General features: G+C 41.5%; 1 protein-coding gene across 5 annotated transcripts in view; it reads right to left on the bottom strand.

The window, feature by feature from the left end:
- Nucleotides 1-626: 626 nt before the first annotated feature.
- Nucleotides 627-16,030, bottom strand: part of c2cd5 (C2 calcium dependent domain containing 5) — a 27,241-nt gene continuing 11,837 nt past the window's right edge. Inside the window, exons 11-31 of one of the 5 annotated variants that reach the window (XM_030052764.1) lie at nt 15,324-15,432; nt 11,020-11,134; nt 10,663-10,761; nt 10,439-10,550; nt 10,231-10,310; nt 9,649-9,835; nt 9,371-9,535; nt 8,257-8,301; nt 7,617-7,757; nt 7,466-7,529; nt 7,257-7,318; nt 7,019-7,117; nt 6,776-6,865; nt 6,553-6,631; nt 6,328-6,420; nt 6,171-6,239; nt 5,137-5,169; nt 4,712-4,813; nt 3,140-3,333; nt 2,878-3,024; nt 627-2,707 (exon numbers count right to left, since the gene is read on the bottom strand). In XM_030052764.1, the coding sequence (XP_029908624.1) occupies nt 2,582-2,707; nt 2,878-3,024; nt 3,140-3,333; nt 4,712-4,813; nt 5,137-5,169; nt 6,171-6,239; nt 6,328-6,420; nt 6,553-6,631; nt 6,776-6,865; nt 7,019-7,117; nt 7,257-7,318; nt 7,466-7,529; nt 7,617-7,757; nt 8,257-8,301; nt 9,371-9,535; nt 9,649-9,835; nt 10,231-10,310; nt 10,439-10,550; nt 10,663-10,761; nt 11,020-11,134; nt 15,324-15,432 (2,211 nt within the window). In that variant the 3' untranslated portion in view covers nt 627-2,581. Of the gene's footprint in view, nt 2,708-2,877; nt 3,025-3,139; nt 3,334-4,681; nt 4,814-5,136; nt 5,170-6,170; nt 6,240-6,327; nt 6,421-6,552; nt 6,632-6,775; nt 6,866-7,018; nt 7,118-7,256; nt 7,319-7,465; nt 7,530-7,616; nt 7,758-8,256; nt 8,302-9,370; nt 9,536-9,648; nt 9,836-10,230; nt 10,311-10,438; nt 10,551-10,662; nt 10,762-11,019; nt 11,135-15,323; nt 15,433-16,030 lie in introns of all 5 variants that reach the window. The other 4 variants (XM_030052766.1, XM_030052767.1, XM_030052765.1 and 1 more) reach the window with 4 other exon arrangements.

The raw sequence follows: 16,030 nt of genomic DNA, 5'->3' as shown, positions 1-16,030 counted from the left end.
CCGCGCACGCCCCCATCTGGTTAACCATGGCACTGGCAAATGTTTCCAACATATCTGAACGATTTGCGTAGCTGCAACTTTAAATACCTTTTCATTAAATGTTGCAAATCAGCATAATCATAAGAACGCTTTCCTGCACATAACTTTAGATTTTCTTGCATGGACGATGGTGAAAACTAGATTTATTTATTGCCATCCAAACATGCATATCCCACTAAAGTGCAAAAAAGTTCACATTGACCAAAGCTGACTTCATATAGAGAAATTAATTGCAGCGATACAGGAATAATGCAGTCCACAGTATTATTCCCTTTTGTCACTCTTAATTGTTTTCTGAGAAATTCCCTATCTTTGCTGCTGGCTGAGGAAATATAGGTCACCTGCCTTTGGTTACCTTAGTCCAAGAAAATTCTGGACACATTACTCATATGTGAAGGAAAAAATTCGTCTTGAGGCAAATGAAGATCTTTTTTTTATTGTATGCTTCACAACATTCAGTTACTCTCTGCCTGTGTGAAGGATGTCACAATGTATAGTGACCTCAGCCTGATGCAGACTATATAATAAAGCAGGTAGAAGCAAACACAAAATATACCTAAACGTAAGAAAGGACAAGTGTACACTTCTTGGTTTGACTGAGTTTACTGTGCAAGACTTGACAGTCAACCATAAAGAATCATGGCAATAAGTGTCTGCATGCTGCTATTCAGAAAGCATCTGGATCTAAGTATGTACAGTACATTCAAGTTTTATAGACAAATATAGGAAACTGATCACAAACTCAGGGTACCACTAGGCTACTCCTCTGACACAATATGAGTCAAAACATCAGGACTTCATTGCACATGCAAAATGAGCAGCAAGTTCACCAATATAATTTCAGATCATTACAAAAATACTAAAATATGATTTTTAGAGAACATTTACATGAATAACATTTCTTGTGGCACCTACTACTAGATGTCTTTTTTTTTTTTCCAGCACTGGGCATCGATGTTGAAGGTGGACAGATCAGTAGTACACAGCAAGACTATGATTGAGAAAATTAGTGCCATAAAAACGATGCTGGACCTTGGCAAATGGAAGTGAAGTTCAACACTGCTCTATGCTCCCCTTTGTGTTTTCAACCTTCTGTTTTGGAGTTGTCATTTAGGAGAGGTGCAGGTTATAAAGCAGCAGATGGAGCATCAACCATCTAGTTGCTACTATATCTACAGTTGTTTTTATTCATTCAATATGATACCCTCTGAATGTCATTATCCTATGAAATATCCCTGGTACTACACTCAAAAAAGGCAACATTATGTGGCTAACATTGCATGTCCGTTCCACTTACACACATCTGACACTCGTGCCAGACACATGTGGGTTAACATTTCAAGAAAAGGACGATTTTAAAATTCAAATTTCTACAAGTTATCATTTCTCAAGTACAGTAACTGGACTACACTGTAATGGCTGGTTTGTCCTGGTTTGTCATAAAGGAAAATTCCACCTGAAAAATAAAATTTGCATATAATGCCTTTCATCTGGGCCTGTTTATAATAGGCTCCATGTATGTAAATTAAGTCAATCAAAAAGGTAGAAACAACACTGTGATCTGATGTCATTACTCGATACTTTCTGGAGAAGTTCCAGTTGTAATCAGATACTGGTTGACAGAGTCAAGTATGATTGTCCATCAGCACAAGGTACTTGTTCTAAATCAGATCCATTATTGTCAACAAGAGTTCAATCTCATCTGGGAGTATTAAAGCAAATATTTTAAGACTTGGCCACCAATTCACTGTCAAATACTAATGGCAAGATGGGGTCACTCATTTGTCTAAATTCTTTGGATCACAGCTTAAAAAATTTCCATTTTAGAGTGGATTTCCATTTAAAAAAAAAAAAAAAAAAAAAAAAAAAAACATGGCACAAGCCAAGGTGAAACAAACAATATACCTCAATACTCAACTCGTAGTCATTGTCTGGCCACGCTGAGATGTACATATGGGCATTTAATCTTTCAATGTCGCTGTAAAGCAGACGTTTAAATTGAGGGATATCTAATCGATTAAATTATTCATAATGCTGTACCAATGTGCCCCTGGCTATTTAGTGACTCTAATGGTCTGTGGATGGACAGAGATTGGTCTTAGCTGCCTAAAGCATCACCAGTGGAATGCAACACAGTCCACACACAAATGGATGGCAACATAACTTTGGGTGCCCCCTTCTGGACGGCTGTAATACACAGACAAAGGTTAGCTGGAGAGGGAATATTTGGCTGTTATGGTTCCAACCGAAAAGCTGTGAAGTATTTTCAAAAGACCAAATTCCCAGACAGCCATGTCAGTAACTCCTGCAGAAATGCTCTCTTTAAAAAAAAGAAAAAACACAAAGAGAAACATCTTGCTCTCCTAAACTACTATAGCCTGCATGTTTTATTGTGTGCATGTGTGCACTTGTTCTGAATTAGGTTGTGCCCTAACCTTTGGAACCTTTAGGAGTCTTAAGGCAGACATAAATCACTCATATTTGGACAGCAAGACTCAAAGAGAGTGTTCCTGCAGACAGCCTGCTGGTTCGTGCTTCAGTTTCATGTAGCCCCATCTGTTCCGCTATTGCAGGTTTGGCCGGTGTTCATCTGAGCGGGGGTGGCCTCCTGGTCTGTATCCCTGACGAAGATGACGGCATCACCGCTTACATTAATGAGACACTGAGCCTGGATGAGAAATCAAGACAGAGAATATTATAAACTGCACAGAAAGACTATTAGCTGTCGGGTATGTGGATGCCTGATTCACAAACACTGTGAAGAGGTAAATGTTGAGAGCTTTATCTCTCTAACATGTATAACTTTCAGATGAAAATGAAATAAGTGTGCATGTGTACCTGGTTCTTGTTGGGATTCTCCATGAACACACATTCTTTCATGCTGTACGAAACCACTGCATTGCCACCCAGAGCTGCTACATGGGCTCGAACCATTGCAAACACCTCTGCTATGAATGAATGGAGAAAACCGCTCACACCGCCCTCCTGCAGAGGCCAAACAAACACACAAGTTCCACATATACATGCATGTCTGCACTGGGGTTGTCAGATGTCCTGAAGGCTGATGAGATTGGAGCTATTGGAACAGTAGTGCTTCTACCTCTCGTAGCGACGTTGTCTCTCTGATGAAGAACATGTTGATGATCCCAAGGTATTTAACGATGCGTGTTCCAGGAAGGAAAGAGAGCGGCGTCATCTTCACCACAGTGACAGAGCTGCCACCGAACGAGCGGGTGGAGCGCAGCGAGCGGGAGCGACCCTCGGGCAGTGGACTACAGCGCTCTGACGATGAGACTATAGGTGCAGAGAAGAGTAGAGAGGAGGCACACAAGAAGGAGGATGAGAGAAGAAAGGAAGCAGAGCGAGGGGCAGAGACAAGAGGGAATGGAGACACCAAAAAACATTCAAAAATAATAAAAACTAACACAGATATGAACTATGAAGCAGGACCAAATGTGCAGTGTGTGGAAGGCAATCCTGGGAGCGCTTGTAGAGCAGGAGTCACAAGTGTGAGTGAGTGTGTGTGCTTACAAATATCTGTGTGTATTAGATACACTTGTGACTTAATGTGCAGTAGTGTGGCGGCCTGGCGGCAGGACCGCCACATGAGAAAGCATGTGCTGCCATGCACGTCATGCAGTTGCGGCAAACAGACAAGACAGTTATAACAGTGTCTGCAGACAGACAGACAGACCTGGGCACAGCTGTGTATGTTTTACAAGTGTGAATACAGTATTTGGGATATGGTGAGGTGCATGAGAGAGTATTTATATTGTAATTATATCTGTGAGAGGCTTGAGAAATGGAGACGGACAGAGACAGCTATGAGCTGAGCTGGGCACATGTACACGAGCAAGAGTGTGAAAGATGTTCCATCTCCTACTGCAAGGTTGTCTGGTGCTGCTTACATCCATGAAAACCAGGAACCTTCAGAGCCAATTTAAACACATTAGATTGCAGTTTTCACTTACTGTACAGAGGACTGGGATATTACCAGATCTTGCAGAATAGCATCCTCCCCCGCCGGGATCTTTACTGAGCTGTATATTTTCAACATTGCAGGATCAAAGATGTGAAATGTTAGAGCATTTGTATAGCCCTCTAAGGACTGGATAGGTGACAGGAATATGGTCATATTCTAATGTCGAGTTTACATTGTAAGAAAAATATTACTAGGGAACTGGGGGAAACCACGGGTTGCACTCCATTTCAACTCCTATTACACAAACCAATCACAAACCAATCTACTAAGTAGACACAATAAGGCGAGGGCAATGAGAAACTGAGGGGGTTCCTGCAGCAATTGTCACCACATTGCCGCGACCCATCCAGCCTTTAAAGATCTAAACAAGTGCCTAGGGAGGGAAAGAGGTTAGACACTGAGCGGGAAAAATCACTTCCTTCTACCTCGTCCATAATCACGGTCACCACGGCTACAGGGATTCGAGAGCCAAGCCGCTGATTGGATGTGGATCCCTCTGAGGGGCGGGGCTTCAACTTTCACACTCTAGCTTTTAAGCTGGTGCTTGATTTAACGATGCTCCGCCCCCCAGCGGCATGCATGGAGGGGTGTGTGAGTGTATGCGAGCATGTGTGCGTGTTTGTTTATGAGTCTGTGTGCTGTAAATGTGGGTATGATCACCAGAGCGTGCTAGAGACTGTGTCCTCCTACTTGTCTTAACTGATCCTCGTCTTATGGTGTGAGCTTTCAGCCTAAGCAGCTCTAGCCAGGTGCTGCATCTGTCTGCAAAGGAACCGTAATCAACGGAGGGAGCTGGAGAGAACACACACGCACACACAGAGCACACCAACACACACACACACACACACACGTAGACATACATACACACACAACAACAACAACAAATAAACGGGGAGAAAAAAAAAAAAACAAACACACACAGGACCAAAAAAAAAAAAAGAAACAAAACCAAACAAACAAACGAACAGAAGAACAGAAAAGAACAAAAGTGGATGAGGTCTGGGAGCAGTGCAGGATAACTCTCTCCGAGACAAAAGGATGAGAAATCAAAAAGGGCAGTGTAGTAGTTATGGTAGCAGGTGAGTGAGGCCGTGGTGCACGAGGGGAGAGCTTACCTCTGGATGAGACATTGGTACTCTCCTGGAGACCTGTCAACACACACAAAACAAAATCTACCTGCACACTTGACAGAAGGCAAGCAATTATCGTTCAGCCCAGTGCCTGTGTCACTAGGGTAACCCCATACTTCAAAAAAACAAAACAAAACAAAACAATTACTACTCTATCGAAATTCAAATATCATATAGATAAAAATGCTCCAGGGTGCATCCAAATTCTCTTAAACAGGCAGCACTTTTCCTTTCCTTTTCATTTTCTTGTTGATGTCGCTTGAAAAGGTCACACAGGTGAAAGAAACGTTAAAGGGAGAATGGGAAGGTCCCATAGGACACGTTTTAGAAAAACTGAATGTCCCTCAATGCATCATGAAGTCAACAACAGTTGGTACTGACGTGACTCTTCAAACAGGAGAAAACTGCAACTGCACTGCCTACATAAAGTGTACTTACTTACAATCTACCACATATCATTTGAAAAATATAAAGCCACTGCATATCCAAAATCCATATGCAGCCAAGCTTAGTAGTAACCAAGGTATGGAAGTAACAACAAGCATGCATCATTGTCTACGATCTAAAACAAACAGTCCTACAGTGCTCAAGGGAGAAGAAGAGGAAAAAAGGAGGGAATTAACAAAAAAAGTGATGATGTTATAGGTTTATCCTTTATATCGTGAGTACAAATCTTTTAAAATACAATAATCTATTATGGAATTCTGCTGTTAAGTTTGGGTACTTTTAAACAAACTCAAGGCAGCCATACAGAATTGATGAATTTGTTTTTGAGAGCACAATCTCAGTTTCAATGATTTATCCATGACAAATCACCTATCCAATTTTTTATTTTTATTTATTTATTTATTTTTTTATTTTACAGAGAGAATTCGGATACACCCATTGTCTGTACTTACTGGGAGCTCTAGTTACTATGTCTGGTTACCGAGGAGTGAATCAGTGAATATAGATCAATTAATCTAAATTCACTGCACAAATACTACACTATGGGCTACGAGACACTGCTATTTATTTACCTGCTGGAGGTATCGTAATGAGATGATTTTGGTAGATTTTTGCAGCCGGGGTGAGTAGAGAGACTGTACCTGAGGTGTTAGTGGAGGAGATGGGCACTGCCTGTTAGTGAAGGGCGGCAGAGGAGTGAGGGAGTAACGGTGAAAGGTTAAGTGCTACCTGGGATTTTGGCTGACGGCTGATTGTTGGCGGACGTCGACTCTGCACACAGCTCCAGGGGAAACTGCAGCTGCTCTTCATTTTCACTGCCTCCTGAAAGACAGAAACGTACAGACACACACAAACACAGAGGTGAATTAGCCACATCTCAGGCTCACACTACAAAAGAAGTGATGTTTGCTGGAATGATTTACTCGGTTTACAGTCACAAGGCCAGGGCCATACCTTTGGTCATGGCCCTGTCTCCTGGCTTCTCCTGACTCTGGTCCTTATCAAAAGTCATGGCCACCGCTGTCACTGCAACCTGGGAGGCACAGGAAGATACAGCAGAGAGTGGGAGGAAGTAAGGGAATCCACAAGAGGTGTTATTGCTACTTTTATCAACTATGTTTGCAACATAATTTCAGAGTCAGAGGTACAGTGATACGGTGTTCATAATGACTGTCACCTGTATGAGTTCTTCCTCTGGCACTGCTACGGTGAAGTTGAGATGACAAAGACAGCAGGGAATCATGGAGCGCAGCTTGAAGTACAAACTCTGCAACAAACAGTGCATCACAGGCTTGTAACTCCTGAACAGTTTCAAAACACAACTACAATCCATCCTGCGGCAAACAGTACACAGCTCTCTTTCATCCGCCATGCACGACCGAAAGGAATGTTTCTTCAGGATGTTGCAATGATATTTTACCTTTAGCAGGTTCTCACACAGGTCGGTGAAGATCTTGTTCAGGCCTTGATTAGTAAGATTGGCGTTACTCAACCTAAAGACCCTCACTGATGTAAACATCTGAAAGACAGCAACAAAAAAAGAGTATTTTTTAAATAACAAAACAAAAATACTTCTGATTAGGATAACCTGTGATGATGAGGGAGGGTTTATTATGTATAATCTGTGACATAAGCAACACTGTATTATAGAGAGAGACCTGTAGTCCTGAAGTCCAGTTGTAAATCCCAGGCATGATCTCTGTGTTACAGCTGTAGAAACCTGGGGACAGAAAAGCAGAAATAGAATTATGAAGGGAAGAGAAATGACAGGAAGTAAAATAATTATAGCATTCTTTAGAGCACTGACCCCAATCAAGAGGTAACTGAACATGAGCATTAGCACTACCAAAGAAAGTGTGGAGCATACCAGTAGGGGTAGGGGCATCAGTAAGGAGGGAGTGGATGTCCTCCACAGCGTCTGTGTCATCAATCTACAGAAAATACAGCAAGCATATTAAAATATTAGATTGTTTAAATATGAGTGGCGTACAAACACGTTGTTTTGTATACATGCACACCTCGAGGACGAAGGCGTCTTTCTTGCCGTGGGACAGATCCAGTTCTGACAGCTCGTCTGAGCTCTCTGAGTGTGAGCGGAAAAGTCTGGAGCGCTGTCTGGGCTCAGGGATCGGAGAACCCACTGCCTCCTCTGTCAGCTCCTGCAAACAAGGGATGCCAGAGCTGAGCTGACTGGAAATTAAAGGGAACACCAAATCAACCCTTACTCAGCTGCGTCCCACATGTGTCACGGCTAGTAGGATGACTATGTTAATATACACCACATGCTCGCACTCATAAGTTCCCCATCATACCACGAGACGTACTTGGTTACTGTTAATCTGAATATGGTTCTGGAAAAGTGAGGAGTGGCAAAAACTCACACCGTGAAAACAAAAATGGGTGAGTGTGTGAAATGAAGGTAGATGGTTGTATTAGAGACATTATTACACAGATATAAAAGCCTATGAATAATGAGTCTAAAGTAGGCTGCCCTCGAGCGGTGACTCAGGTGCGGGTTACACTCGTTGTCCTGCTCCCCAACGTCCCAAGTAAAGAGCTGTTATACAGAGTGTAGCTGGCAGAGAATTGTGATTAGAATTGTGAAATATTTGTCATGCTTTGCTGTGTCTCACAGCTGGAAGTGGGCATGCTCAGTACCATGTTTATGCCGTGGAACACCTCGGGGTCCAGGGCAAATAATTTCTTTAATGACCAGGGAGAGACAAGAGGGATAAGTTCATCATGATGCACAGAGAACAGATCATATTCTGTACAGACATGCTTTTATTCACTGGGACAGCCAAGAGTCTATCATATCTTAAAAAAAAAAAAAAAAAAAAAAAAAAAAAAAGACTTTCCAGGTAATTGCTGGCCTCTTACTGGGGCACTGAATTACAACAATCTAAACAATATCTGTGTGTGTAAAACAATTATGGCTGCATTTTCATGATCAATTAATCTGTCAGTTTTTTTTTTTCAATGAATAATTTTGTCTATAAAGTGTCAAAAATGATTATTTGTTTAGACCAGCAGCCACAAAAGTGTTAATTTCATAATGATGGAGAATGAAGAAAAGTAAGCATATCTTCACATCTTTGTGATCTTAGTGAAGCTGTAATCAGCAATATTTGGAATTTTTACATGAATTTTTACATAAATTTTTACGTGACTAAAGCTATTGACTGATTATCTCAATTAGAATAATTTTTCCACCAGTCAAAGCAACAATTAATCAAACTGTCTTTTCAACACTGAAAACAATCATCATACATACTGGAATATGTACATATGAACATAAAACTTAAACTGAAAAAAATTCTATAATACCTAAAATGTGCATAATTCAGTGGCCTAAAGATCCAGAGATATCAATATCATCAGTGATCTGTGAACCCACAACATATGTGAATATTGCTTCAGGTTCTAAAATAACCTGAAACAAAGCCAAAAAATATATATCAGATTACTATTTTCCTTTTCAGGACATCTGAGCAGATGTCCTGAGCTAAATATTGCAATGATAAATCTGATATTTTGGCTGAAACAAGTGCTACATGCTTATTATTCCTTTGTTTTTTCTCTGTTAAAGGGCCTCACCTGACACTTAATGACACCTTGGCTGTTCTAGTGTTAAAATAAAGCACTGTATAGATCTATTGAGCAATGAAATCCAGTATCATGTAATGAGGGGCACTTAGCAAATTGAAAGACAGAACCTGTCTTTCATGGATTAAGTTACTGAACATGCTTATCCTCTGCTGGTGTGTCTCACCGGCGGGTTTATTTGATAGAGCTCTTTGTTCTTGGCTATGGTGTCGTTGATCCGTTTCTGGATGGCCAAGATGTGGTGCTCGTTGCTAAGGTCACCGGGAGTCTTCCCCGCGATCTGGATCCCTCCTGGTGCAGGCAGGGCTGTCAGATACACTCCTGTGGCAGACTGAACACACAAATACACACTTTGCTATGCTGTAAAAACAAACAAACAAAAAAAGAAAAACAACACATATGTGGCAGACTTCCCACAGTCACACAAAAAGGTCAATAACGTACAGCCAGGCCTAACAGCATGTTCTCGCCGACACTGATCTGTATTCGTAGGCCAAACAGAGCATTCATGCTCCGCAGCTTCAGTTTGTTCATCAGTTGAGTGTGCAGCTCGTATTCCATGAAAGGCAGCAGGTTGGAGATGGCCGTCGCATTCACCTCACCCTGGGCCTTCTTCTTTAGACGACAAAGCCTGTGAGACAATAGACAATGAAAGACATTTTCATTAACTCTCTGATCACATACATATAAACTGTTAAATCCCAAGACATGTATGCAAAACAAAACTGATTATATTACACAAATATTACTATTCTGTTAGGAAAGGGCTCAAGATAGCAAACAACTTCAGTAAAATTCAATACTGAGTTGCTGTAGCCATACATGACATGATTTTGCAAATGCTGTATATCTTGGAATGAAACATTTGGTTTTGAACATTTCTGTTTATTTATGTATATATGTATGCATGTATAAAAGTATGAATGTGTTTATTCATTCATTCATTTATTTTTAATGACCATACACCAACAAGATCATCATCAATTCTACAAAAACCTTTGAATGTTTAATGACAATGCATTTTACCTGGCCTGTATAAGACAGCCCTGCCCTGTGACAGCTGCTTCTGGTGGCAGGTCGATGGTTGTGAACAGCACATCGGGAACCTTGGAGAGAAAAAAAAAAAAAAAAGATCTACACTTTATTCACCAGAGTGCATCTACAAACAGGACAAACCAACAATTCTGGAACAGTTGGTGTTCAATGTAATTTAGCAAGGATGTGTATTAGAGACCTTCTGCCGTCTACAGTGGTAGCAGTAGGTAAGCTGGGCAGGAAACGGCATGTTGAGCTCATCATAGGGGATGTGACAGAAGCCACAGCTAGGGGGAGACGGCTCCTCAAACCTGAGTAATAACAGACATGGTCAAGCATCAGTATCCACAGCCTATCCGGGAATTAAAATAAATTTGCACACAATTTACATTAAACATGCAAACACACATAGACAAAAACAACCTGTGGTCACTGCTTCCGATGTCTAGACAACCATCACGCATGTACCGGGGGTTCAGGATGGCTGCTGTGCCTGATGCTGACAGAATACACACCTCCTCACTGGATTGAGGGAGAAAGAGAGAAAAGAGAAGAGAGAAACAGAAAAGGCAATGAAGATGACAGAGTAAGATGTAGAATGACACTGTGTGTTAAATTAAGCAAACTGGCTCATCACTGGCTCAGTTTTAAATAAAGAGCACATAGGACAAAAACAGAGACAGAAACAAGAAAACACAAAGTCAGATTGCAAGATATGAGCTTTTGTGCACAGCTTTTGTGTGTGTGTGTGTGTGTGTGTGTGCGCGCTCATCTACATACCAGATGCTGGTGCTCTCGCTGTATCCCACCACAGCATGGCAACCAAGGGCTTTGGCATGAGATTTGATCTCCTGGCGAATCTCCTCCCACCACGCATCCCGAGTCTCCGGCTCATCTGCAAAACAGAAAATACAACGTCAAATATACTTTCAGAGAACTGAATTATTTAATTAGAGACTGAATTACCTATCAAAAACTCACTGAACAATAAGGCTAACACTAAACCTAACTAATATTGCCACCCAAGATAGATACATTATAAACTGACAGAGGATGACAACCGTAACTTGTTCTTAGATCATTAATTAAAAGCCCACTTACAAAAAAACTGACATGCTATACTGGCTGCCTTGACTTACCAGAAACTAGAGAGACAGAGCAAACAGTACAGTGTTTTGTGTTTGCTGATGATTCGTATGGGTTAAATGGTGCATCAAAGCAAGCCAAAACCACTTAACCAACTATCAGTTTTTAAAACAATGTGACCAAGGAAATGGAACTGATTTATGATAATAATGACGATGATGTTGATGATAATGATGATGATGATGAAGGCAAAGTCAGAGGTTGGGTTAGTTTTGTGTCCGTGTTGTTCTCTTTGGCCTTCCTTAAGTGCACTTTATCTCAGACCCAAAATTGATGGTCTCTCTTCTCCATGTCTCCTTTCCTTCAGCCACAGCGACAGACAGGGGACAGGCAGGGTGAGAAATAAATTTTGGCTATGGCTTGCAAATTTGTCTACTAAACCAGCCTCTTTGGCAGGTGTCGAAACCAGCATTTAGTGATGCTACTGTTGTTAAATCAAACAAATAAACAAACAAACAAAAAAAACTAGCTGATGTACAACAGTGTAAGTGGCTCGTGAATTTATCTTTGGGATGTAGCCACCAGCGTGGTGTGCAAAAAAACCTAGTTTCCTGCCCTTGGTGACAAAGTGAAGAGACAAAGAACCATGTCATTTTAAGTTGGGATTGAGCCTTCATCATACTCATGGACAACCTATAAAGGCTAAACCATGGGTGTGTTTCAATAGTCTCATGAGGCTTTGTTGCAAATACCACCTCTATTTCTTTTGCACTGTTCAGAAAAGCCTGGATGAGTGAAATCCTTACAGTGGTCGGGATTTAATTTCACTCATTCGGTAGTTCTGGATCACTGGTTGGAAGAAGACAAGAGGGGAAGCTACATTAGAGTATTGAGCTGCACCCCATGACTCCCCGGGAAAAGGCCACATGCTAACAGAGCCCCAGAAAGAGAAAGAAACTGGGCTGCTTAGTGAGAGAGGGGGAGAAAAGAATGCAAGATAAAGGGAGATCAACTGAGGAGATGAATAAGAAATGACTGATGGTCGGGCATATTAGACCAACAAGTGGGGTCCTTTTAAAACAGAAGCAGCATGTCACACAGGCACAGGCACACCAACGTGCACGCTCATGGGCAGAGAAGGGCCATATTCATTCACTACAGTCCATAGAGCCTTGCCTAGTTGAAGTATGACTACAGTCCCCCCTTTTCAGTAACATACTACCCAAACTCCTCTGTTCCCCAAACTCCTATCCTTTCATTCCCCTCTTTCATCCTTGATCCAGTCACAGTTCATTTATTAAACTTCCACCATCACCCCCCTCTGATCATCCTCCCTTCCTTCCTTCCATCCATCCCTCTGCCTTTCTCTCTCTCTCTCACTCTCTCTCTCTCTCTCAGTATGAATACGGCCCAGTGAGTTAGGGATGCACATGCCCAGTTCAGTGGCTATTTGTCAGAGTAAACCTCCTAAACCTCCTCTGGTCTAGACAGGTTTGACCACGATGCTGATTGAGGAAGCGTTAGAACAGCACTGGGACAACGTCAGGAGAGAGCTGCAGCTCTTCTGTGCAGCAGGAGGAGCTGGGTGGGTGGAGGGTCTAGCCAGGCAGGATGGGGTGAAGGGGGTAACACAGCGCATGCTCAACTTGGCTCAGCACACACTCACACAGATTAGAGAAAGGAGAATGGCAACTCAGTGAATTCATCAGTTTGACACAGAAACTATCAGACAAATATCCAATCTCTCTGCAGGTGCACAGCTAAGCCATTTGGCAGTTCAGTTGATGTAATGTTTATTTTGTCAAAGTTTTGTCTTCTTGCTGCACACCCAGAGGACAGCCTCTCTTTTCCAGCCTTCGCTGAGTTGCCATTGCTCCTGTGGGTGAGAGCAGTAAAAGGGGGGAAATACCTGCAGTGACACTATTCCAGTCTAGCAGTTTGTATGAGCGCGTGTTACCCAAGGCTGGGCCAGAACACACCGTTAGTACAGAAAAGAGAGAAAGAGAAAAGAAGAGAAAAATCTAACAAACGAGCACAACACAACAACAGCACTCCACAGTCACTATGCAAAGACAGACTAAATTCAGTCCTACAAAAACGATCTAAAGGAAAACCACTGATGGGGGAAAGAGGAGATGAGCAAAAGATACAGGCCTAGCCCTTGTTTAGAAAGACTTAAGGAGGAGAGAAGCTAAATAAGGGGGAAAAGGAGCATGCAGTAGCAATCTACCTCTACCATACACTTCATGTTCCTCTATATCTGTCACAGTCAAGGCATAGCAACAACAAACAGGGCTCTTCTCAGAATGGTTTGTGAGCCACGCAATTTGGATCAGGGAGTGACTGAGCAAAAGACAACAGTTCAGACACGACAACTGTTGATTTAAATGATGCACAAGATGTTTTTGTGCACTTTTATTAGAATAACATCTAGGTAGCTGATTTCAATGCCCCTGTGCACCTCTGAAAAGAACCCTGCATAACCTAACCCAGCCCACATCCATCAGCACTCATCCTTCCCAAAGATCATTAAAGGTGCACTATGTCAAATTTCATTGAAGGGAGGATCCTTTAGATTCAACTGACACACACAAAAAATGTGGAACAAGCACAAAATTCAGTGGTTCAGTGGTTTCCCACAATTTTATAAATTGAGTCTAAACAGTCTTTATGTCAATCAGTCCTCATAGTGCACCTTTAAATTCAGAAAAGGGCAAAATTATTGCAGCTGCTGAGCAGACTCAGAACCCAACAGCTTTAAAGGGCTAATGCTATTGAACAAACTCCAAAATATATAACTACATACCAAATGTCCTCTGCCTTTCAATGTATGTCTTACTGTAAAGTAGAGACGAACAAATCTACTTGTTTCCAGTTTGTATCTGATTCCTATACCTGAATTTGGATATCTGACAACACCAAAGCTCTTTTTTCTTGAATGGTATTATCATTATTATGACTGTTATTTTTGTTGTTGCTGTTGGCATTATGTGTAAGGTTACATAAGGCTATAGTAAACCACACAGCACATCTTAGCCAAATGTTACCAGATCAATCAGTTGCAAACTAATGGTGCAGCATAAGCTCCACCTGTACATCTAGCTAACTCCTAGACTTCTGGGACTATTGGATATCTTTGTAGAAATGTTTAATTACTAATTATGTGCTACAATATTTCGTCTATGTGCTTAAAATTAAATTATCACATATTTATAATTCACAAAAAAGTGTAATCTGGATCGGTAATGATATCTGGTAAGTGAATTGCATCAGTATCAGCACCCCATACTGATATTGGATCAAACCGGTCCCACCTCTACTGTAAAGTCTGAAATATACACAAACATCAGGATTTGGACACAGGGATGAGGAGCCTATTTGACGAAACACGGCAGCAGAGCACACTTCACACCACCACATTTTGGAACGACCTCTCACCACAGTGCCACCTGCAGCCAACAACACCACACAGCAGAAGCAGCAGCAGACCGGAGCCATGCACTACTACTGCACCTCGCCTCCAGGGGGCAGCACCAAAGTACACAACAGCACACACGCACAAAAACACAGCCACCACTCAACTGAAATACACACCACACAAAGCCAGTTTTTAGTCAGACCACAAGGTGAAAGTTGCCCCTATCCATCGCACAATATTTGGCAAAGGTGAGGTTAGCCTGACTGAACATTTTGTTAGTGAAAATGAGAAAACTGCAGATGTAGCCTATGATTTCAACCAGGAACAGCTTTCACCTACTAGGGAATCAGTACGTCACAGAAAAGGTTCAAAGCTGAGGTCTGTCATCATAATCTCTCTGGATAATAAACTATCTACAGGTAAAACTGTTCAACACAAGAGGTTGATGGACGGCATTTACTTGCAACAGGAGTGGACATTCACATCACAGACGTCGATGGAGGAGCTCGCTCATACTAATCAACAGGATGATGGAAGGCCACATAAGGACAAGGTGTGTGTTTGTATAAGTACGACTCACCAGGGTTGTGTATGCGGTCCAGCAGTTTGACAGAGCGAGCGCTGACCACTCCACCGACGTGAACAAGGAAACCAGGCGGGAAACTTGTCAAGGTGAAGAAAGGAAACTCCTGGAGACAGAATAGTCACATCAAATAGAGGTCTTTTAAGCATAAACAACTTGTAGATTTTTCAATTTTTTGCTATTTCTTTGTCACATTTAATAACTTTTACCCTGTTATTTCATTACACGGTATTTCTCTTTATTTCTCTTCTTCAATTAATATCTGTGAGCAAGTGAATAGCGTTTCTGAAAGTGCCAGGTATTGGTTTAGCTAGGGTTGCATCAACTTTTTAAAAAAAATGATTCTTTTCTTTTTGTTTCAAAGAAACATGGCTCTACTAGTAACAACATTTACCTCTTTGTGAAAACATGTACAAAAATGGATGTAAACTGACTTAACAGTGTCTTGTTAAACTTATTGACATGAAATTGAAGTTCAGACCTGGAGATCCAACTTTCTGCTGGTGCTCTTGATTTACTGAGGAAACTGATCAGCTGAACGCAAACACGTCTCAATAAAATTGCACTTTAATTTCTGACCAAGAACATAATCTTAAATTATCAAAGTAAAAAAGCCAGTACTACTGAAACAAATAAGAGAAATCTGCATTATAAAAGACCTAGTGAGCATTACTGAATGGCTGACAGGGCTGACATGCATCAAG

This window comes from Myripristis murdjan, chromosome 6 (genome assembly GCF_902150065.1).
Source record: "Myripristis murdjan chromosome 6, fMyrMur1.1, whole genome shotgun sequence".
Lineage (NCBI taxonomy): Eukaryota > Metazoa > Chordata > Actinopteri > Holocentriformes > Holocentridae > Myripristis > Myripristis murdjan.
Note: the sequence above shows the minus strand (reverse complement) of the source record. Positions and strands in the feature narration are given on the sequence as shown.